Source organism: Sander lucioperca, chromosome 24 (genome assembly GCF_008315115.2).
Source record: "Sander lucioperca isolate FBNREF2018 chromosome 24, SLUC_FBN_1.2, whole genome shotgun sequence".
Classification (NCBI taxonomy): Eukaryota; Metazoa; Chordata; class Actinopteri; order Perciformes; family Percidae; genus Sander; species Sander lucioperca.
Window position 1 is genome coordinate 13,714,355 of NC_050196.1, and position 23,222 is coordinate 13,737,576.

Genomic DNA, 23,222 nt, shown 5'->3' on the forward strand with positions numbered 1-23,222 from the left:
GACGGGGGTACCAGTAAAACGTATTTTAGCCACCTAAAAAATATGGATTGCCATTTTATATGAAATGAAAAAATACATTAAATAAATAAAATTATAATAAACAAAAATGCCTATAAAATACATCCTGAAAAAAATAAATAAATGAGGCAATAAATATAGAAATATATGTAAATATAAATATTGAAATGAGTCAATATAGTTCAATAAATAAATAAGTTTTTATTTTTAAAAGGACATTTTCAAATGACTACTTTTTTATTTCAGGGGACTTTTATTTCATTAACACGGTGTCTCTTCCTTGGTCTGAACCACGTGCCTTTAATAGGTGTCGGTGACAGTGGGAAGTTTGAATGAGTGTCTATGAATAAAAAAAAATAAATAAAAAAAATAAAATATATAATCTATCTATCTATCTATCTATCTATCTATCTATCTATCTATCTCTATATCTAAAAATTATAATTCAAGACTATCACAGGTTGTAATACAAAAGTCATGTTCAGTTAGTATGGATGCAGAAACAGTGCATGGCCTCTGCAGGTAAAATATTTGCCTGCAAGGTCAATGGCCTTTTTAGCAGCATAAACCTGCAGGACACAAAACACTCTGACCCCGAGTTCCAGCCAATTCTCTTCAAAAAGAGCATGTGAACTGTGCCAAGATACACATGAAAACATGTTAAGCTCTAGATGCAGCGACAGAGCCTCTGCAAAATATTCTCGAGAAGAAATCTGTTTGTTTTGGTTGAACATTTGCACATAGGGGGGCGAGCTCTGAAATGGCTAATTGCCCCCCCTTGACTGCAGGGTTTTCACCTGGTCCTCCAATATTGCGACCCAAGGGGACGCATCCAAAACCATGGCATTTTCACACCATGCCTCTGTGTTTAACGTTACCCTCGCTAGCTCACTGCAGACGATAGGCAATGCTTGAGAATACATTTTTTTCCATAACCGGTGGGCAAACATGCTGGCATGTCCCAGTTAGATAGTAAATGCCAAAAACACATTATTTTTAAATCTTTTCAATTATTCAAAGAAAGAACCAAAGAGGCCTTCCTTATTGCATGATTCAAATGTATTATTATTAGCATTTTCAGCGTGTAGCTTGCTAGCGTGGAGGTTGTTGTTTCCTGTAGGGGAAGGGATTTTGGAAACAGTAACACAGATAGCAGAAGGGGAGGGGCAACGCCTGACATCCACCACGCTTTATCCTTGCACCAGACTACAGAGAGAGAGGGAGAGCTGCAGGAACATGTCTCACTCTACTTCAAATTCTGGTGGGTTTTTTTGCATTATACCCACTGCAGCTAGAATAATCAAAACAGTGTATAATCAATGAAGCTCAATTAGAGTTTATGTCTAATAAACGCATCTATTAAAATATTAGACTGGTTTTACAATTTAATTTTTTGACACAGTAAAGCATCATTTTCATAATCCTTCACTGAGAAAGTTTGGGGATTTCTTATGTAATGCAATAAAACACTGTATAGTAATCCCAATACTCACTCCAAAGTGAAAGTCAAGTGATCTACAAAGTGACTCCATTGATATTAGTCCATTGAAGCTGTCACAACCTTGTTTTTAAAAGGAATTACACTAGCTATAGAAATAATTTATAAATTGTTCATTAAAGCTTCTGGTCTAAAATTCTATTAATCCCTGCACTAATCAGGACCTTAAGAAGTCTTGCAGAAATTATTTCCCCAAACGCTCCTTCGGCCCATTGTCAGTGTTGAAACAGTTTGGTTTATGCTGCTTCCAGTTTAATACTATTATCCGCCTGGCTGACAGGCAAGCTGGCGTAATAATCCAGTGTACAGTTTAAGAGAAACTATAGCATCTGTGTCCATACAAGTAAACAGCCAACTAGACTTTTGTGTTTGAAGCCTTCTTTTTGCATATGATTCATAAATTAAATAAATCCAATCCAAAAAGGATTACATAATTATAATTTAAGACTATCACCTGTGTTATAGTCTTAAATTCATGTTCAGTTAGTAAGAATGCAAAAACAGTGCAGAGCCTCTGCAGGTAAAATATTTGCCCGCAAGGTCAATGGCCTTTTTAGCAGCATAAGAACAGCAGGACACGTACCTGAAAGCACAACACTCTGACCCCGAGTCCCAGCCAATTCTCTTCAATAAGAGCATGCGAATGCTGACAAGATACACAGTGTGTCGTGACAAGCTGGCACAACTACAACTAGCTGTCGGACATTAAAATAAATATCTGGATGTTGGACTTGAGTGCTGCTGCTACGGCTGGTTTAATTTGACTTGACTCCTTTTGTAAGAACTCGTGAATTAGTTCCAATCAAGGATAAGAAAGATAGATTTCTGTTAAAATTTAAACATCTAGGTAAGTCTAATTTTTAAGTTGATTCCTAATGTCTCATAATCAAAAGCTTCTTTTTTTATTTCCTTGAAAGTGGATGACTGCTAAAAACGATAAATGTACTCTTAAGTGGGGTTTCATTTTTTGACATGGCTGTCATATACTAATTATTCTGGTTTTGGACCTCTGACATGTGCTTTCTTTTGGCTTTTCCTAGATGAGTCACCATGCCGACCGGATCAGTGAAATTGCAAAGCATTAAAAAACTGGGACAGGATAACCACAGCTATGACTTTTCAGATGAAGGTAATGCACAATGACAGTGAAGATGCATCAATAAACAGGTAGAGAGATGTGTTATTTTATTTGAATACAAAATATGGGTAAGAATTAGGGCTGAACGATTAATTGCATTTGCGATAATATCGCGATATGTTAAAACGCGATTTCCTAATCGCAAAGGCTGCGATTTGGTCACATGACTCGCGAGAGCAAATCAGTCTGCACTCCGCAGAGAAAGCATCAACTTAGCATGCTAACGCTACACTGTACCTTGAGCTGATTTCTGTCATTCAAACAACTCTGAGTTGTAGTTTAAAACTTTTACAGCCATTTTAATAAAATGAAGGGTTTTATTCTGGTTCGAGTCCATACGTGCAGTTAATGGATACAGACACGCAGAACTCAAGGCTCGGTTGGCAACTAGCTCTGATTAGCGGTTAGCTCCGGTTAGCGGTTAGCTCCGTTATAAAGATATGGAGTGGAGGAGCTGCCACGTGAGGGGTAACAACCAGACTCTGATAAATGACGTTCGGGGAGCTTTCACAGCAGCGTGGCCGCGGTGTTTCAACAGTTTTATTAGTACAGTTAATCCCATGGCAAGAACACCAGCAACTAGCTAACGTAACGATAGCCTCTCTGAACAAGCGCACACGGCAGCACGCAACTTCACGAGGGGGAGGGGCTGGGGCTGGAGGCAGCTCCTCTCTGTGCACTGTAAAAAAAAAATACACTGTGTGTGTGTGTGTGTGTGTGTGTGTGTGTGTGTGTGTGTGTGTGTGTGTGTGTGTGTATATATATATACTATATTTTTACTTTTTTAACTGTCTAGTGTGTAATTGTGTGTTGTTCATACTATAAAATGATTTATTGTTTGTCTTTGTTGAATAATACAGAAGACAAAGAGCTTAAAAAAATAATCAAATCGAAATCGCAATATTTGGGAAAAAAAATCACAATTAGATTAATTTCAAAAATCGTTCAGCCCTAGTAAGAATTACAGCTACAGATGTCAAATTGTAAAAAAAAAAAAAAAAAACTAAAATGCTTGTTCTATTCTTGTGTTGCAGAACCAGCTGGCTCCTATACGTACGTATTCTTTGGAGTATTTTATGCATCACTATTTATGCGTTGTTTTGGAAATCATCTTGGATATTGTTTTAAGTTGTAATAAATTAGTTTTTTTAACTGTAGAGGGAATTGTCTCTAAAATAAGGCCTTAAGCCTAAGGCCTGTCAAATCTGACTCCAATTTATTAATTCCTGCACCTTCTTACATCGGACATAAATTTACCAGAACACAAGGATCAATCTGAGATGAAGAGTTCAGTTAAACAAAGTTTACTGAGTCCAGCATAAAAGTACAACACAGCTGTGGATTCACAAACATCCAAGTTTCCCTGGCAACAGACACTTTCCTTTCCTGTGTTCCTGCTTATCTGTCTAGTACACATTGCATTCTTATACCATAAAAGGCTTAAACTATAGTTAACGGCTTAAGGTTAACCTTCTATGCTATGTGACATTTCCTTGAACCACTTCCTCAATGACCGCACACAGCTTCTTTTGCAACGTGCACAAATATAACTTTCTATTCTACATAACACGTTGAATTTTAGTAGTAATACATGTGTGATATGTGACTGACTGCTGTGAAGTTGCCCCCTTCACAAGAAATGTGGTAGATAGAAAGAGACATTATCTCAGTGGAGGTCAATGACCATGTGTACTTGTGTGTTGTTGTATGTTGGCAGACATGCACGCGTTTGTATGGGTCAGTTGATTGATTGTTTTCACCAAACAGCAAAGATACATTTCTAGTTGTAGTGTGTCTTCAACAGCACCGCTGCATCAGAAAATGATTACTTTATAATAAGAGTAAAAAACACATTTTAATAAGTAATGCATTCCTATGCATTAGACATGCTGATTTAATGCAAAATTGAATGCACAATACGGCTGCAACTAAAGATTATTTTCATCATTGATTAATCAGGTGATTATTCTTTCGATTAATCGTTTTGTGAAAAATGACAAGTAGGTGAAGATTTTTGAAGTCCATTTGCATGTGCTTTCTTAATTTGCAATGCATTGAGCTTTCAGGGCCACTTAATGCTACAGTTGGTAACTTTCATCAAAAATAACTTTTTGTCATATTTGCTCAAACTGTCACTATATTCTGGCACTACTACATGAGGCCGATCAGCTGTGAAAAGAAAAAAAAAAAAAAAAATCACATTCATGAATCAAGATTCTGTTTCTGCAATGCCCATTTCTCGCCTCAGATGTTTTCAGAGACATATTTTTAGTGTACTGTTTAGCTATAAAATGAGAATGTTTGCTCTGGCCAGCTGGTTTTGGCTCAACTTGGTCACAAAACTCTCCTTTTACAGCTAAACAGTACACTAAAATATGTTTCTGAAAACATTTGAGGTGAAAATTATGCAATGCAGAAGCAGAATCTTGATTCAGGTTTGATCAGCGCTGCCTAGTGTGACAGTTTAGCTCACGAACAGTCACTGACACTGCGTTAAAAACTCCTCGGCTCTAATTGGGTGCAGTGGAAACTTGCAAATGCCATTAGAAGCAATAGGGTTTGGGTTCAGATGGTTGGAAAGCAAAGGCATAGGCATTACAGAAACTTTGACGATCTGGCAGGGAATAAATGGAAAAGGGCTGGTTTAGGGTTTGGTATAGTTAAAAAAAAATTGATAGTGGTACCAATACCGTGACTTTGATACCAATACCAATTTTATAAAAACAAAAAGAAATTACACATTACGGCACAAATCTTTTTATTTATTTTTCAGCTCCTATTATGTGAGCCCAGTCTCTGTGTGTAACGTAGAGTTGTTCCTGCGCGCCAATCATAAGCATTATTAGATCTTGGTAGAAGCATGCTGCATGCTTATTGGCTCACTGACGCTGATGAGATTAACCCCTTATGTATTGAAAATGGGTATTGAATGAAAAGGCATTTTTTCGATACTTTAGAGGCAATTCGGTCTGTGCATAAAAATTAATTAATTGATGATCCTAATGATGTAACAACATAAGTTTACGATACATCCTGCATTAGTTCATGCATTAAATCATTTCTTAAGCATGTGTTTTTTGTCTTTATTTTAAAGTGTTAAACAGAAGATAGGTTTAGCAGCTCACCATGTGTTGTGTCTTTTTTTATGCAGGACCACGACAACTTCCAAGGATAATGACAAGTGAGTAAAAGATAGCAATAGAGGTAGAGCTGGGCAATGTGGGGAAAAAACTAAATCACGATATTTTTGACCAAATACATCCATGTCAATATTGCACGATATTGTAGGGTTGACTATTGGTGCTTTCACTAAATATTAACACAATGAGAGTTTTGATAAATAATCACCAATAATGTGGATACAATGACAAAGTGGGTAAAGGCAAATAATAAAACAGCTAGTTAAGTCTGGTAAGTTCAGAAAATGTTATCACTGTACTGTTATGCAGCCTTTAAAACCATAAAAAGACACTTGTGTCATCCAGAGAAACCTGAGGGAGCAAAATTTAAGACGATATCTAGCCTCATATACCGATGTCGATATAACATTGATATATTGCCCAGCACTAAATAGAGGCCCTGTATACTTTCACACATCACATAAAACTGACTGGTCTTCTATTCCAAACAGAAATCAGGGAAATGACGAGCAACCGGCGATAAGGGTTGGCTTCTTTCAGCTGGTAAAATATTCATTCTTCACGATGTAACACTGGCCTTCTTCTTCTCCACTTGAGATTTGTCCACCCAATGCAAGTTCTGTGCTTTTATGCCTGTCCAGTTCCGTTTCGCCACATGCAAGGACGTGCTGATGATGGTATTGGGCAGTGTGTGCGCGGTGCTGCACGGCTCGGCCCAGCCCCTCATGCTGCTGGTGTTCGGCCTGCTCACCGACACCTTCATTGAGTACGACATCGAGCTCAATGAGCTGAGCGACGACAGAAAGGAGTGTGTGAACAACACCATCCAGTGGAAGAAGAACTACACCGAGGGGATCGGCCTGATGACGCCGCTGAACCAGTCGGACTGGAGCTTCATGAACAATTCAACATGGGAGATGCTCACACCGCTGGAGGGCAGGCCGTGTGGGTAAGTGGGGTGTGAGAAATGCATGAGGTGGGCTTTTTTCCAACATCAAACATAGTGTAAGATGTGGTATTAAAAGTTTTAGATCTGTGTTTCAGTGTATGTGGGTGTGTAAGCCTCGTATATGATTAATTTACTGTATTTGTGCTATCTTTCAGGCTCCTTGACATTGAATATGAAATGACCCTATTTGCCTTCTATTATGTTGGAATTGGAGCAGCTGTGTTCCTGCTGGGATACTTTCAGGTTGGTCTAAAATTAGATTAGGCTGTATCATCCTTGCATGCACTTAAAACCAATTCAATCAGCATGACACATTTAGACCCTATCAACTGTGAAATCTTGAAGAAAAATGTTTTTAACTGCATGGCATCAGATCTTATGCAAGTAGTCACCTCTTCTCTTCTCTCAGACTATTTCTCACAGGCTCTGAAAAGTGCAGTTATTAACAATCTAGACACCTTACTAATGAACAATTACAAATGTTATCACCAAAACGTCTTAGTATATTGGATGATATCAATGCTGCATTCAACACAGTTGCCACAACATATTACCAGACAAAAAACTGAATGGGGCCTACTGGCACATTTGAAAACTGGTTTTAATCTTATTTGCAGGCTAGGGACTACTTTCTATTAAAAGAAAAAAAAAAATTTGGTTTGCACAGCATTAAATGGTTTAGAGATTTTTATAAAGCTAGGAAGCTTACAAAAGACAGATTCAAAAATAATGGTCAAAATCAAAGCAAGAGAGATTTTCTTTTGCTGGTGCTATAGGATTGCTCGCCTTTTCAGTGAGGATGCTCTGAAATTTAGGGTTTCCATGAATGTGCTGGTTGCCACAGTTTAATTTCTACTACAACACCCACGACATGTAGACAGGTGCGCGCACTTACGCAGTAACGTTATCCGCTCCGCCAGTGTCATAAAAACACAAAGCGAGATAATAATAGAATAATTATTCACAAGCCTGCATATGAAAAAAAACCTCTACATTGAATATAACACTTCACACAAGTATGCCACAGACAGGGCTTGCTCACAAGCAACAGACACACCCACGTCTGTGCACATTTCAGCCTCAGACTCTGAGCTCACAAACTCATGCTGCCAGTTCCCAACACCTGCACTAATGACTCAGCAGTATTCCGTTTCATGCATCTAATGTTATGAGCTATGCAATATAGAAACAAGAAATCAGAATGTGTGCATCAAACACCAAATGCATTACATTTATAATAGGCAACCAACGGAGAAAAAAATATCATGCACTTACCATTAGACATCTTAATAACAAAACAATGCTAATATGATCTAGAGCAATTCAGCAGCAGTCGCGGGCGGGTCCCCTTCCTCTGCTCCATCCTCCGGCTTTTCTTGGTCCTGCATGGTCAGTGACTTCTAGCTGGGTCTACACCTTCATGAGAAATACATTACTACCATCACCTGTATTAGCCCTATTAGGTTCAAAAATCTTCTTCTTCTTCTGACGTTTTATGACGGTTGGCAAACAACTTTTAGATGTGCATTACTGCCACCTTCTGAAATGGAGTGTGGATCACAATGACTATATTCTTCCAAAAAGCCCAGTTTTTTTCTCCAAAAAAAGGGTTCACAATCATTTTCGTTTCCTAGCTTTGACTGAGTCTCCACACGCTTTGTTAATGCTAACTTACGAAAATGAGTAAGGAAGTGGAGGTCAAAGGTCAAAAAGGTCAATAGACCACCTGTGTTGGTTTTATGTTTTTTAGTCTAAAAATAATCGTTTGTCTGATTAATGTATTTATTATTATTTTTTTTTACAAATTATAAATTATAGTATTTACTCTTATTTTTTTTTTAAAATAATTCACAGAAATTTCTTAGTGGTGCTATGACTGTCCTAGAGGTAGCTACAGCACCCACAAGCCCCTCCCTGATGCCGCCTATGGGGGGAGATATTGTAGTCCCAGTATGGGTAAAAATGTCTGGAATCTACATTTCCCTTAATGCAACTCAGTAGTGTTTCTTCATTAGAACCAGCATGTGCACATTTATTTTTCAAATCCACATAAAATGCCATATTTCTGTAAAAAAGGAGAAGAAAGTAGCTTCAAATCCCAAGCTGAGACCCTGGTGACATCACTATGACATCATCAGGGTTATTTTCTCAGACTTGATAAAGCTCCTCCAGAGCCACAGAAGACATTAAACAACTGTTGGCTGAGTTGTACTCCTAATGATGAATAAGCTGAACTTCATCATGTAAAAGCGGTGTAGTGCTCCTTGTCCTCCGGACAAATCAGAGTGTAACCGGTCTTTTACACTATAGATCTCCCTGTGGGTGACGGCCGCTGCCAGACAGATTCAGCTCGTCAGGAAGTTGTACTTCAGCAGAGTGATGAGGATGGAGATCGGCTGGTTCGACTGCACCTCTGTAGGGGAGCTCAACACTCGCATGTCAGAGTGAGTAGGGCAATGATGACATGATTTCCGTCTCGTGGAGTATTTCTGGAATATTGGTGTGTATGTGTAACAGTGGTTCTATCTGTATTACAGTGATATCAACAAGATCAACGATGCCATTGCAGATCAAGTTGCCATTTTCCTGCAGCGCTTCACCACCTTTGTGTGTGGTTTCTGCATTGGCTTTGTGAAAGGGTGGAAGTTAACACTTGTCATTGTCGCAGCAAGTCCAATGATCGGAGTTGGAGCTGGTCTTATGGCTCTGGTGAGGCTTGACTTGAACTGACTTGATTTGTTGACTAGACTTGTCTTTAATTGTTGACTTGACTTTTTGAGTTGAAACTCACTTGACTAGAATTGTTGACTTGACTTCTCTTGACTTGACTTGTTGACTTTACTTCAACTGACTTTCTTTTTTGTGATTAACAATTTTTTTTTTTTTGCAAACTCTTTTTATTGGTGTTTTTTTACAGATTGTACAAAGTTCAAGATCGTGATTGTACAAGTAGGTTCAGCATTTTATTATAGAAAACAAAAAAACAAAGGGTATGTGAATGTACCAGAACCTTGGCATAAAGGCTTTTGGTAAACAGCAAGACAGTGGTTGCACACAAGGAACTTATGCATAAAGTTTGTACTCATACATCAAAAATACAAACACAATTTTTTATTTTTTTAACAACATATAAAACATACAATTTGCGACATGGACACACGTCATCACCATACATCCAGACAAAAATCAAAAAAAGATGACAGTAACTACAATATTTAAGTGACTTCTATGTGTCACTTTGGTTTTCCTCTAGTTTGTGGCTAAGCTAACAGGGATGGAGCTGCAGGCCTACGCCAAAGCTGGAGCTGTAGCGGATGAGGTCCTCACCTCCATCAGAACTGTGGCTGCTTTCGGTGGGGAGAAAAAAGAAGTGCAAAGGTAAAATTTGCCACATGAAAAGTGGAAGATTTACTTTTTCCAATACATATGCAGCTGAGGTGAGCTCTCCTCCTCTACAGGTACGACAGGAACCTGATCTCAGCGCAGCGCTGGGGCATCAGGAAGGGTCTGATCATTGGTTTTTTCACCGGATATATGTGGCTGATCATCTTTCTGTGCTATGGTCTGGCCTTCTGGTATGGCTCCAGCCTGGTGGTGAACACTGGGGAGTACACACCAGGAACCCTACTGCAGGTATCACACTTACCATATTTACAAAATATGGGTCATTACAACACTAACTGACAGATTATCACTGGAGCAAATGGGAAAATTATTTATTTACAGCCTTTTCTTGTTGGATTTTAGAGTCTAAATTAATTCTGTGATTGGAAGCCACTTGGTGTTTCACCTTTGGATTCCGCCTTTCCTTTATTCAGTTTTCATCATTTCAAAACCGTGAAAGACAAAACGAAAAAGTGCTGCTTTGAAGAAAAAAAACTCAGGGAAAAACAATTGGAATTTCATAATTTCCATGTAACCAAGAGAGTCTTTGGAGATATAATATACTGACCTCTTCATTCTAGGTGTTCTTTGGTGTTTTGATAGCAGCCATGAATTTGGGGCAGGCCTCCTCATGTCTCGAGGCATTTGCTGCAGGCCGTGGAGCTGCTACCCTCATATTTGAGACTATTGAGAGGGTGAGAGTGCTTGGTGTTATAATTTTGCAATATTTTAATTCTTACAAGGTGTATTTTTTTATAGGAAACCATTGCCTCTTGTTGACAAGTCTCATTCTGTAAATGTGCCACTGTCAGGAACCGGAGATTGATTGTCTATCCGAGGCTGGATATAAGCTTGACAGGGTCAAAGGAGATATTGAGTTTCATAATGTGACCTTCTTCTACCCCTCCAGACCAGACGTCAAGGTACTTGCGTACTTTTACACTCGTTATATATAACTGAGAGTAAAATTTTTCTGGAAACGATTTGATTCCTGGATTTTTTCAGTGTTAGTTTTGCCATGGTGTAATGTGATCTCTACTCAGATCCTGGACCAGCTCAGTGTTGCAGTGAAGTCAGGGGAGACCACAGCCTTTGTTGGTCCGAGTGGAGCCGGGAAGAGTACTGCTATTCAGCTCATCCAGCGCTTCTATGACCCTAAAGAGGGCATGGTAGGTTTGACAGCTGAGACACATGTTCTCATGTGACAATCATGTAATATACTGTGATTCAGTGGGGCTTTCTGTCAACTCCTGAGATTGAAGATTTCCTCGACACACTATAGCTGCCGACTCCTTCCTTTTAAGCTTAATTCTTTGTTCTAGTAGATTCAAAAATAACCATCCCCCGAGGGTGATAGAAGTACATGACAATCTGTTTCATTATTCAACCAATGGTCCTAACAGGCTCATTTTTCACTTTTACTGGAATAAGAGGTCTTTGCACACCTTACTTGCTTATTCCTTTCGGCTTCTAGATAAGGAAATAAGCTCATACAGCAAAATGAATGTTATGCACAAGACTAACCATTTCAAACTAGCATTGTTGCAAAAAAAACAAGGTAACACTTTACTTGAAGTTTTCTACATAAACATGACATGACACTGTCATGAACACATGACACTGTCATGAAACATGAACCCTAACCATAACCATAACCATAACTTGTCAATACACTTACTAAAAGAAGCGTTATGTCAAACGTTTATGACTTGTTTATAATGTTTTATGACATGTTCATGACAGTGTCATGACACTCTTATGTAGAAAACTTCAAGTAAAGTGTAACCAAAAACAAACACATTATAGCCGCAAAGTACTTTAATAGCATAATCAATCAATTTATCAAAACCAGCTCTCTGTACCCCCTACCTCAGGTGACCCTGGACGGTCATGACATCAGAGGGTTGAACATCCAATGGCTGCGCTCGCTGATTGGCATTGTGGAGCAGGAGCCCGTGCTGTTTGCCACCACCATTGCTGAGAATTTGCGCTATGGTCGACCCAACGTCTCCATGGAAGACATCGTCAGTGCTGCGAAGGAGGCCAACGCCTACAACTTCATCATGGACCTGCCACAGGTAAAGTGGCACACAGGATTTAAAAGCGCTCATGCACAAATTCAAAGTCTTAACAACCACTAGCCCTGATAACTTTCCTTGTGGTTTTTAAATTGGACAGCAATTCGACACCTTGGTGGGGGAGGGTGGAGGTCAGATGAGCGGCGGTCAGAAGCAGCGTATTGCCATTGCTCGAGCGCTGGTCAGGAAACCTCGTATCCTGCTGCTGGACATGGCAACCTCTGCCCTTGACAACGAGAGTGAGGCTATAGTTCAAGAAGCTTTGGATAATGTAAGTGTGACTGGTCTATTTGCTGAATTTGCTTCAGTTATCATCTCAGGTTTGGATCATTTATGGTTTCATTCCCTGATGGCAAGACGATTAAAATCCCTCTGTGAAGAAAATATTTTTCAGTAATTTCAGTTTCTTTCCTTTTTGTTGTAAAGGAGAGAGGAGGATTACTTAATTCTGACATAAGACATAACATGAAAACTATACCTCTTAGAGTTTGTTCCAAAAATATTCAAATTTTCAAATGACCTAACTTAAGAGTACTCGTGCTAAATCAGTGGACAGTTTTAAAAAAAGTATCAAGATCAATGCAAGTAAGTAGGCCTGTCTACTGTAAGAACATACCATGTGTAAAGATATAATACATATTTTGAACAATGATACCTATAGATAAGGTAAAGCACATTATCATAAAATAAAATAAACAAATCCACTTCACAGCCAACAAAGAGTGCAAAATATTGACAAAATGTGAAATCAAACTTGGGGTCTAGAGAGAGATCTTTTTATAGTTGAGGTCTCACTCCTGTTATTTATTCAAAATCAGATAACCCCCCCCAAAAAACATTTTTATTATTGATTATTGAGCTATCAAGAGTGTTTTTCTCAGTTCCCAGCAGAAATTATGTACAGACAGACATTTGATTTTTGTCACAGGTACGCAAGGGTCGCACCACCATCTCTATCGCTCACCGGCTGTCCACCATAAAGAACGCCGATGTGATTGTTGGCTTCGAGCACGGCCGAGCTGTTGAGAAGGGCAAACACAATGAGCTGCTGGAGAGGAAGGGAGTCTACTTCACTCTGGTCACCCTGCAGAGCCAAGGAGACAAGGCTCTGAATGAGAAGGCTCGGCAAAGTAGGGCCAACTTTGGGTGATAATGTCTCAAAAAGATATTTATCCAAACATAGAAACTAAGGGGATCTACTGACTGACTGTGATCATCACCTTTTGTTGCATCTCCTATATTAGTGGCTGACAATGAAGAAGAGCAAGAGAGGCTAAACCTATCCAGAGCAGGCAGCTACAGGGCCAGTTTGAGGTATTGCACATTCCCAATCACCCTGCACTTCAATTACTTGCTCCTTTGCTTACTTGTGTATAATATCTATTTCCATGGTCCTGACTGTGCATCTAAATAGGATTATTACAGTAGTCATGTTGTGGCTGAAATTGAGGTGTGCCGTGGCAGAAACTGGCACCTTCATTTACATAATTACCCTCTTACATTTACTTCGACATTTGGAGCATTTAGCTGACACTATCATCGAGACTGGAGCAACAGCAGAAGAGGCTCGTGTTCCTCGATCACCACCATTACAAGCACCCAGTAATCAGTGCAAGAAGAACAACAGCAGCAATTTACTCCTGTGTCCTTTGAATATTCGTGTGCATGAAGTGATGGATATAGTCATGTGGTCATGAATAATCTGGTGCTCTTGTTTTATGGCGATTTATACATCATGTGTTTTGTATTGTTTTGTCTGTATTTTGTTGTGAGTTTTGCATTTTAAGGTTTATTTTGTGTTCGCTACTATCTTTTATGTAAGTGATGAGTTATTGTATTAACAAAAAAATGGGTCCATCTAGGGACGTGCATTGCAAATTAGCTTAGGTTATAAATGCTGTGGTGTGTGGCACAGGTCTATGCTACATACTTTTGCTCTTTTGTTTTTGCTTTTGCAGAGCCTCTGTCCGCCAGCGGTCCCGATCTCAGCTGTCCAATCTGATGCCAGAATCTTTTGCTCCCATCGCTATAGAGCGTGGCCCCAGAGACGCTGTGTCACAGGCAGATAAATCCGAGGTGTGTGTGTGTGTGTGTGTGTGTGTGTGTGTGTGTGTGCTGGAGTGTTTGCATCCAATTTTATATGTGGGTGGTTGAGGCAGGTCAACAATAATTACTGTTATTTGAAATGTTGTTGGCATTTGCTTTTCCTATTTCAATCCTTAGATAGTATACACAATGTACAGCTTGGACTGCCTGCTAATGTGCATTTTTGTGTGTGAATGCTCAGAATGCCATCCCAGAGGAGGAAATTGTGGAGCCTGCTCCAGTTGGTAGGATCCTGAAGTACAACATACCTGAGTGGCCCTACATGCTTTTTGGATCCTTTGGTGCAGCCATAAATGGAGGGGTCAACCCCGTCTACTCTCTGCTGTTCAGTCAAATCCTGGCGGTGAGGTTCATGTTGTAGTCAGAATTTCTGAAACACACAAATCAAGCTATCATTTTGTGGCCCCCAGTTGTTGTATAAAAAAAGACACAGTGACAGCAATGAAAGATTCAACCTGGGGTTAGTAAAATCTGTGTAAATGAAAAATCTACATTGGTAAATACTGTACGACGGCTTTATTAACATGTTTTTGTACTTGTCTGTGTGTGTTTGTGTGTGTGCAGACATTCTCAGTAACAGATCCTGTGGCTCAGAGGAAGGAGATTGATAGTATCTGCCTGTTCTTTGTCATGGTTGGCGTGGTCTCTTTCTTCACACAGATGCTGCAGGTAGAGTAGTAGTCTGCTTCAGCAAGACTGATTGCTTTAGTGCTTCTCTACTGCCTTCACCCCCCTGTGTGTGTTCAAGGTTGGGGGAAAGTCACAAGAGATATCCTTTATTTTGTCAAATGAATACCTTCTTTGGATGAAAAAGATTTTTCCACATCCTGCAGGGTTGTAGTTCTGTTGGTCCATGAGTTCTGACACCCCTGGGTTAGAGGGATGGCAAAGACACAATGTTTCCCAGATTAGTTATATATTACATTATGTTGAAGATAACTGGAATGGTATTTTGGATTAAATAAAAACACTTCCTGTGCGTGTGTCTCCAGGGATATGCTTTCTCCAAGTCTGGAGAGCTGCTGACACGCAGGTTACGGCGGCTCGGCTTCCACGCCATGCTGGGCCAAGAGATTGGCTGGTTTGATGATCACAGGAACAGTCCCGGAGCTCTGACTACACGTCTGGCGACTGATGCCTCACAAGTTCAAGGAGTGAGTTACAGCTTCAGTGTAAAAAGATAGTGATTTTGACAAGCAATTCAGTCCCATATTCAGGGATAAAATTATAGTATCAGAAAATGTGACTTCACTGATTATTTTTGCTTGGTATCCGGACTTGTTAAATTCTGCTCGGGTGATCTAGTTCAAATCCATGAGGAGAATCAGCTCTTTGAATAGTAAAAGGATCCTTCTTTTCCACCTTTTTTTTTTTCTAAGGCCACGGGCTCGCAGATCGGCATGATCGTCAACTCTCTGACCAACATCGGCGTGGCCGTCCTCATGTCCTTCTACTTCAGCTGGAAGCTCACGCTGCTCATCCTGTGCTTCCTGCCGTTCATCGCTCTGTCCGGTGGCTTCCAGGCTAAGATGCTAACGGGGTTCGCCAAGCAGGACAAGGAGGCGATGGAGGTCGCAGGACGGGTCAGACAACGTTTTTTGTGCTGTACAACTTCACAAAAATCTATTTTATTCTTTGTGGACTTTATAAGCATCCAGTTTGAAAATACCACAGTATTCTGATATTGAGGGACACGTCAAAAGCATTATCTCAATAATCCTGCTAAACCTTCAGGTGGAGGGGACATCAGCCGACTTACTGACAGCAGATAAGAGACTGTTTAACAACAATGTCTATTTTAGGCTCTAGGTTTCAGTTTTTTATCATCACTAAAGAAAAACTCTTCAGCCCTACAGCTGAGCATTTTATTAGGTGCTCCTGTTTTTGGCAAGTTATGCACAGAGCTAACACTGTCAGGCTCAATACCAGCTGGGGCCACCCAGGCTCAAAAGGCTGTCATGGTACAGACAACACATAGTGGATAAAACTTCAGGACAAAGATTACAGTGAGATCCAGAAAGCTCACAACCAAAGAAAAAGTCAATTTACTGTGAACGTACTTTACACTATCTCAATTATCCCAATGCAGTAATTGGCTTACAGCAGCATAAAATAGGATATAGATAAGAACAGATGCAAATGCTTTGTCTATATCGTATTCTCCCTCACCCATTAAAAACAAATAAGAATTAGGAACAACTTTGAGTCAACCATATGCATGGTTTTTACCATGCCATTTAATCTGGTATTGGAATTTTAACCCAAGTCTTTTATTTGCAGATTTCTGGTGAGGCACTGAACAACATCCGCACCATCGCAGGTCTGGGGAAAGAGAAGATTTTTGTGGACATGTACGAGGCCCAGCTAGACGGTCCATACCAAGCGGCGCTGAAAAAAGCAAAAGTGTACGGAGCCTGCTATGGTTTCGCCCAGTGTGTCATCTTCTTGACCAACTCCGCCTCCTACAGGTTTGGAGGTTACTTGGTGCAGCAGGAGGGGCTCCATTTCAGCTTGGTGTTCAGGTGAGAGGAGAAGACTATCAAGTCTGGTGTCATTCTGTGTGTTACTTCTGTTTACCTCCGCAATTAATTGCAGGCTACACTGCTTTCTATCAGTCTTGTTTCATATCTTTTTTGAACATGGCGGACGCTGTCACTACCAATGAAAACTACTGTGTAGAGAGTTAATTACAAAATGTAAACACATTTACCAGCTATTGCTAAAAAAAAAGTGATTGTGATTTCTGATGGTGATTGTATTTTCAGGTAATTTTAATACTGATGGTGATTTCACGAATGAATTAAGAATTATAACTTTAAAATAAAATAATCTATTGTTCCAAGGAGAAAGGACCCAACCCAGTGGATGTGTGATACAAATATTGATTGCTAAGTTACATTACATTGGTTTCTCTGGCAGGGTCATCTCAGCCATCGTCACCAGTGGCACTGCCCTTGGCAAAGCCTCCTCTTACACACCAGACTACGCCAAGGCCAAGATTTCAGCTGCACGTTTCTTCCAGCTGCTGGACCGTGTTCCTCAGATCAGCGTCTACAGTGATACAGGAGATAAATGGGTATGAAGGCATATGTTATGCTACATGTATTCTGCCACATTGCATGCTGAGTGTATAAAAAAATGAAGGCTGCCTGCTCCTTCCAGGATAGATTCAAAGAAAAGAATCCAGATGAAAAGTCTAATTTATTATTCCTTTATTGCTTTGCTTATTCATTTTACATCAATCATGAAAGAGATTAGATGGAGGAAGGAGACAAAGAAGGAATTGTTCACATATTTTACATCCAAATGGAAAAATAAGAATTACCTGAAAATACAAGTACACACAGAGCCCTTTGACATGTGAGGTATTTTGAATAAAAAAACCCTCATAAGACAGTTGAATGAAATGAAAGTCTTTGCTACCTGTGTATTTGGAGAATTTCCTTTTGTAGACTGGAGGTGGCACCCTGACACACCAAGACAGCTACACCTACCCAACGTTTGTTCCCTCCCTCCGTTGTGTTTTCAGGATAACTTCCAAGGGAACATTGAGTTCATTGACTGTAAGTTCACCTACCCCACCAGGCCAGACATCCAGGTCCTGAATGGGCTGAATGTGTCGGTGAAGCCCGGCCAGACGCTGGCCTTTGTGGGCAGCAGCGGCTGCGGGAAGAGCACCAGTGTTCAGCTGCTGGAGAGGTTTTATGATCCTGACCACGGCAGAGTGGTGAGGATAACTAACAAACAAAACAAACAAAATACTGCAGATGTACATTGAATGTAAAGTGTTTTATGAATAGTTTCATAGTAGATTTGGAAATAGTACAATTTTAAGGTACTTTTTCTTTCCATTTTATACTACTTAATACTCCCACTTTTTACTCCACTACATTTTTTCGACAGCTTATAATAACTAGTTATTTTTCAAATATAACAACCCAATGGTAATTAAAATAAGTTCTACCTGTGTCCACATACAACAGTAAAATACTACTTACATTCTATTATACAGTATATACATATAGTACATTTCTCAAATGTCATACTTAAAGGGGCACTCCACCGATTTTACACAAGGTTCAGTTTACTCATCCTGAGTACTATTAAGCTGTTTTCACAGTTGTACACTGTGTTCTGCGGTTCTATCTGCAGAGCAACAAACTGCTGACAGACAAAGTTGGCAGCTAGCTGGTGAACATACTAGTGGAGCATTCAACAGCTAAACAGACATATTTTTCTCAGAAGTTGGTGGAGACCAAAACAGAGCTAAAAGGAAGAGTGAATATTGGACTTTCGTCTGCCAGGTGAAAACTAGTCTCACTTTGCCAGACCAAAAGCGCGCTGAAGGAGGGTCTGGCTACTCTACATAGCATTCGGGGATGGGAGGAAAACGTGCTCTGGTTTAATGGCATTTCTTTAAACCAATCAGAATTGTCATGGGCGGTGCTAAACTCCGCACAGATCCGCTGCAAAATAGTCGTGCGAGAGAAAACTCAGATTGGACAGATAGTTTAGCTAGCTGTCTCAATTTATCCTGCAGAGATCTGAGGAGCAGTCAACAATAGTCATCATAAATCCACCGAATTTAAAATTCCAACACAAAGAAAGCGGAAGGAAACGGAAAATACATGCATCCGGCGTAATTTCTTGCAGCACCGGAGCAATCCTGGAAGTGGAACGCGAAGGATATAGACTAGGTGAACACAAACACGACTCCAAATAAATGTGGATTTGACACAGTGGCCAAACACTGGAATTACAACTTCTGTGTCCGTCACATGATGCCATTAGGCCCAAAAGAATTTTCCCTATAGATTTACATGGGGAAAGAGACGTCTGTAAATCAGTGGATACATTTTTAAATTGTCACAACCCCCGCAAAATGACTCGTATAGTAGTATCAAAATGTGATCCTTGAATGTGATCAAAATGTGAGCACTTGAAAAGTCTAGAAGAGCTGCACGAATAAATTATTTGATCTCCATTCAAGTTAGTCGGAGCGCTAAACCGGAAGTAGCCTGCAGGCCGGTGGAGGTCTTTAGTGCGCCTGCTCTATGGGCCCAACAGTGGGGAAGCAGTGCTGATCATCCAGGTATTTTTACACATAGAAGCAGAACATTTTTGGCTTCAAATAGGCAACGGTTTGCGGTGAACCTGCACAGGAAGAAATTGGTGAATACTTTGCATATTTCAACAAGGATACGTACAAATGAGGTCTGAAACATTATATTGTTACAGCATGTGCTTACCTTTATCAAAATGTCAGATATCTCATTGTGAAATGAATCAGACATATGCATCGTCTGCTTTCAATCTACTCTCTCATGAGACTCAGCTGAGTGTCACCGTATAAAGTAAAATTTGTCAAAGTCAAAGAATAATTGCTGGATATTCAGTGATTGAAGTATTTCTGACTCTCATATCACTTCAATTTATGCATGAATCAGACATTTATGCTGACTTGATAAAAAAAAAAAAAAAAAAAAAAAAAAGGGCCACTCCACCCAGGATTGCCTTTGTGCCAGTAAGAGATTCCTGCCAAGATTAAAATGGCCATAATTGAGTTGAAAGTGGTTTGGAAACACATAGTCCCGATTCTGTTTAAGATTTTAAAAGGACAGTATCACCTCTGGAAAGTTAGGAGAGAAATATCAGTAGAGATGGTGTAATGATAGCTCATTAATTATCGTATTTCCCATCTTGGCTTATTATATTGCTTTCTCCTAATGGTAAAATCAATTGCTTCCTGCAGCTGATTGATGGCCATGACTCGACTGGTGTCAGCGTGCCCTTCCTGCGTTCCAAGATTGGCATCGTGTCCCAGGAGCCCATCTTGTTTGACTGCAGCATCGAGGAGAACATCAAGTACGGCGACAACTCGCGGGAAATCAGCATGAATGAGGTCATCTCTGCCGCTAAGAAAGCCCAGCTTCACGACTTTGTCATGTCACTTCCTGAGGTACTGTGGACGTTTTGTGTGGAATGTTTGTGACGAGTGTGGTAAGGTTTCAAAAGCATAGGCAGAGCAGGTTTTTTTTATTATTATTTTATTTTATTTATTTTGAACAATCAACAATGTTGCAAGACAAAACGACAACAAAAAAACATAAAATAAAACACAATTAGATTTTAACAAACTAAAAATATAAAAGGGATTAGTTCGAGAAGGAGCAGGCGGAAGCAAATAGCTTAATATATATATATACACACACATATATACTTGGGAGTATATCCTCGTGTTATTTTTTTGTTTGTATTTACATAAACACATAACCAACAAATAATCTTGATACAGATCCATTAGATTTGTTTGTAAGTTAGGTCTGACATGCCCTTTATTTTTAGGAGTTTCTCTTTATTTGGTGAGGAGCTACGTTCAGCCTTAGGATGTTTTGTGCATACAGTCCCAGGTGAAGGGGAAAGGCGTTGATGTTATGGAAAGTTCCATTAATAAAGGGCTCAGGGGAAGCGAGAGAGGTCTGAAGCTGAGACACAGAATGTGTCCTCATTGTTTTTACAAAGTACACTGAATCCTGGTAAAAAGTCATTATCGTCTATTGAAGGATTTGTCAGCTTCAATACAAATAAGATGTGAATGTCCAAATAGGGATATGACTCACCATAATATTCCACCCTGCCTTCAGAAATACGACACGAACGTCGGGGCCCAGGGTTCACAGTTGTCTCGCGGTCAGAAGCAGCGCATCGCCATCGCCAGAGCGATCATACGTGACCCCAAGATCCTGCTCCTGGACGAGGCCACCTCTGCCCTGGACACTGAGAGCGAGAAGGTAGGCTTCATTAAACTCTAAACAGCAGCGTCATCGTGTGTTGAATGCACACACTTCATATTACAGCACAGTGCGGCTGCTTGATATTCTTCGGGCGCAGAGAGCAAAGAGGGCAGGGACTTAATTATTATTATCATTAACATCATTATCATTCATCATCTCTATTATTATCACCAGCAGCTCACAGTTCATATAGCCCTCCAGTAGAGCCTCTTTAAGATTTAAGCTTTTCCAGCTCCAATAGCTGAACCACTCTGAGGAGCAAAAAGGCCTCTGCACCGCACTGATACACTGGGACAGTCTAATGATAGTAATCAACACATGATTGTGAAATTGCTATAATTGTGAGGCTTGTGTGTCTGCTGTGCGGGAGAACTGATGATGGCTCCTTCCTGTGTGTGTAAGTCTGTGAACACTGCTTAATGTATTTGGTTGCCATGACAGACCGTGCAAGAGGCTCTGGACAAAGCCAGAGAGGGCCGGACGTGCATTGTTATCGCCCATCGCCTGTCTACCATTCAGAACTCAGACATTATCGCCGTCATGTCCAGGGGCTTTGTGATCGAGAAAGGGCCGCACGACCAGCTCATGGCCCTGAAGGGAGCTTACTACAAGCTGGTTACCACGGGAGCACCAATCAGCTAACTGCTCAGGGAAACAGTAGCCGATTAGCAAGGCAGCCAAGAGAAACAAATGTAAGGAGCAGTGTTAATGCCAAAGATCGAGGAAAAGACCAGGACTGGAAGTATGCTAAAGAATGTAAAGAAAGAAAGATACACCTGTTCATTCTTTCAGTATTTATTTTTGGGTTTGGATCCTGTTATAAAGAGAGCGGTTTTGTGAGTCACACACCCAATTCTTGGGTATTTTCTAAGCAGGATATTTTTGGCGACGTTGGGCAAAAACTCCATAATAACTTCCCAGCATATTGTAAATCAAGCGTTCTGAGAGAAAACTAGACTTTTGCACCTCCTCTTGGCTCCGTTTTCAGGCTTTAGAAAATCTAGCCCGTGACGAGAGACTTTGGCCAATGACAGGTCATTTCAGAGAGAGACAGAGAGCGTTCCTATTTGAAGTGGATCCCACAGTTCAAGGTCTACTCTGCCAAACCAGTCCTTTGGTTAGTGGCAATGGGCCTATGAGCTGCTTTACGACCAACAACAAATCTAAAGACATGAAGAAGTTGAATTTCACGCAATGCTGGATTCGACTAAATATTATTTATGTTATTTGTGTCCAAAGAAATTCAAAACAATATCATGTTATGTGTCTTATGTAACAGTAGAGTATGTGCCTCTGGATAATTCAATGTAACTGCTTCATCACCAAGCTCCTGAATGTGTGTTTTTCTTCTTCACTGTCATCTTATTGTAACTTTAATGCTGTATGCATGGTCCTATTTTTTATGCGTTATGTCGGAATTGAATAAAACAATGAAAGTGTCTTAGCTTGACTGAGCCATGTATAGTATTTGTGTGAGTGAAGAATGGCCTCATTAATTATGCATGTTCCAGTAAACTCTGATAAACTGGCTTGCAGTTTTAACAAGCACCTGAGCACTGTTGGCAGCTACTAAAGATACGCCACACAAGTGGGCACTCGACTACTTAGAATTACTGCCAGTGTGGGTATTGGGACATATCCAATGTTTGAAATCCAGATTGCTAGTCCAACGAGATCTGTCTATTTCACCTGCTTTTTAGTAAAGTTGATGAAAACCAGTTTCATTTAACAGTTTTGAATCATTTAATAATGTGGAGAAATTATATCTCTAATAATATACATGAAAGTTAGATCAGGTAACATCAGTAATGTTTACAACCTACCCGTTTGTGGCCATGTCAGTCGAATATGTCCCTTAATTAAATATAATCCTGTTCATCTCTCATCAAATCTGATGTGTTCTTTACTTAGTCTTTCAGAATCATCTTTTCCTGCTGGTACCTAGGACGATTAATAATTACACGTTCTACTGTTTACACTGCTCACACATAACCAGTTTCATGTTTCTCCAATCATTTTAAACGTACTGTTTAGTCCAGTGTGTCCAAATCTCATTCTTGATATAATGTCCTCATCTTTTTTTATTTCCTGTTCATCTTTTTGTTGTTTTGTAGTGC

General features: G+C 39.9%; 1 protein-coding gene across 2 annotated transcripts in view; it reads left to right on the top strand.

Annotated features, from left to right (window-relative positions):
* abcb11b (ATP-binding cassette, sub-family B (MDR/TAP), member 11b) overlaps positions 1–22,545 on the top strand; it is a 30,910-nt gene extending 8,365 nt beyond the window's left edge. Inside the window, exons 1-29 of one of the 2 annotated variants that reach the window (XM_031291504.2) lie at positions 2,102–2,363; positions 2,557–2,645; positions 3,689–3,707; positions 5,806–5,835; positions 6,286–6,337; positions 6,436–6,743; positions 6,899–6,986; positions 9,054–9,187; positions 9,281–9,452; positions 9,997–10,121; positions 10,202–10,376; positions 10,709–10,822; positions 10,940–11,050; positions 11,171–11,296; positions 12,002–12,205; positions 12,306–12,476; positions 13,134–13,335; positions 13,450–13,519; positions 14,164–14,281; positions 14,493–14,654; positions 14,876–14,980; positions 15,304–15,465; positions 15,691–15,894; positions 16,592–16,833; positions 17,231–17,387; positions 17,841–18,038; positions 20,064–20,270; positions 20,956–21,102; positions 21,547–22,545. In XM_031291504.2, coding sequence (XP_031147364.1) covers positions 2,567–2,645; positions 3,689–3,707; positions 5,806–5,835; positions 6,286–6,337; positions 6,436–6,743; positions 6,899–6,986; positions 9,054–9,187; positions 9,281–9,452; positions 9,997–10,121; positions 10,202–10,376; positions 10,709–10,822; positions 10,940–11,050; positions 11,171–11,296; positions 12,002–12,205; positions 12,306–12,476; positions 13,134–13,335; positions 13,450–13,519; positions 14,164–14,281; positions 14,493–14,654; positions 14,876–14,980; positions 15,304–15,465; positions 15,691–15,894; positions 16,592–16,833; positions 17,231–17,387; positions 17,841–18,038; positions 20,064–20,270; positions 20,956–21,102; positions 21,547–21,747 — 4,083 coding nt within the window. In that variant the 5' untranslated portion in view covers positions 2,102–2,363; positions 2,557–2,566 and the 3' untranslated portion in view covers positions 21,748–22,545. Of the gene's footprint in view, positions 1–2,101; positions 2,364–2,556; positions 2,646–3,688; positions 3,708–5,805; positions 5,836–6,285; positions 6,338–6,435; positions 6,744–6,898; positions 6,987–9,053; positions 9,188–9,280; positions 9,453–9,996; positions 10,122–10,201; positions 10,377–10,708; positions 10,823–10,939; positions 11,051–11,170; positions 11,297–12,001; positions 12,206–12,305; positions 12,477–13,133; positions 13,336–13,449; positions 13,520–14,163; positions 14,282–14,492; positions 14,655–14,875; positions 14,981–15,303; positions 15,466–15,690; positions 15,895–16,591; positions 16,834–17,230; positions 17,388–17,840; positions 18,039–20,063; positions 20,271–20,955; positions 21,103–21,546 lie in introns of those variants that run through there. The other variant, XM_031291506.2, reaches the window with a different exon arrangement.
* Positions 22,546–23,222: the final 677 nt, after the last annotated feature.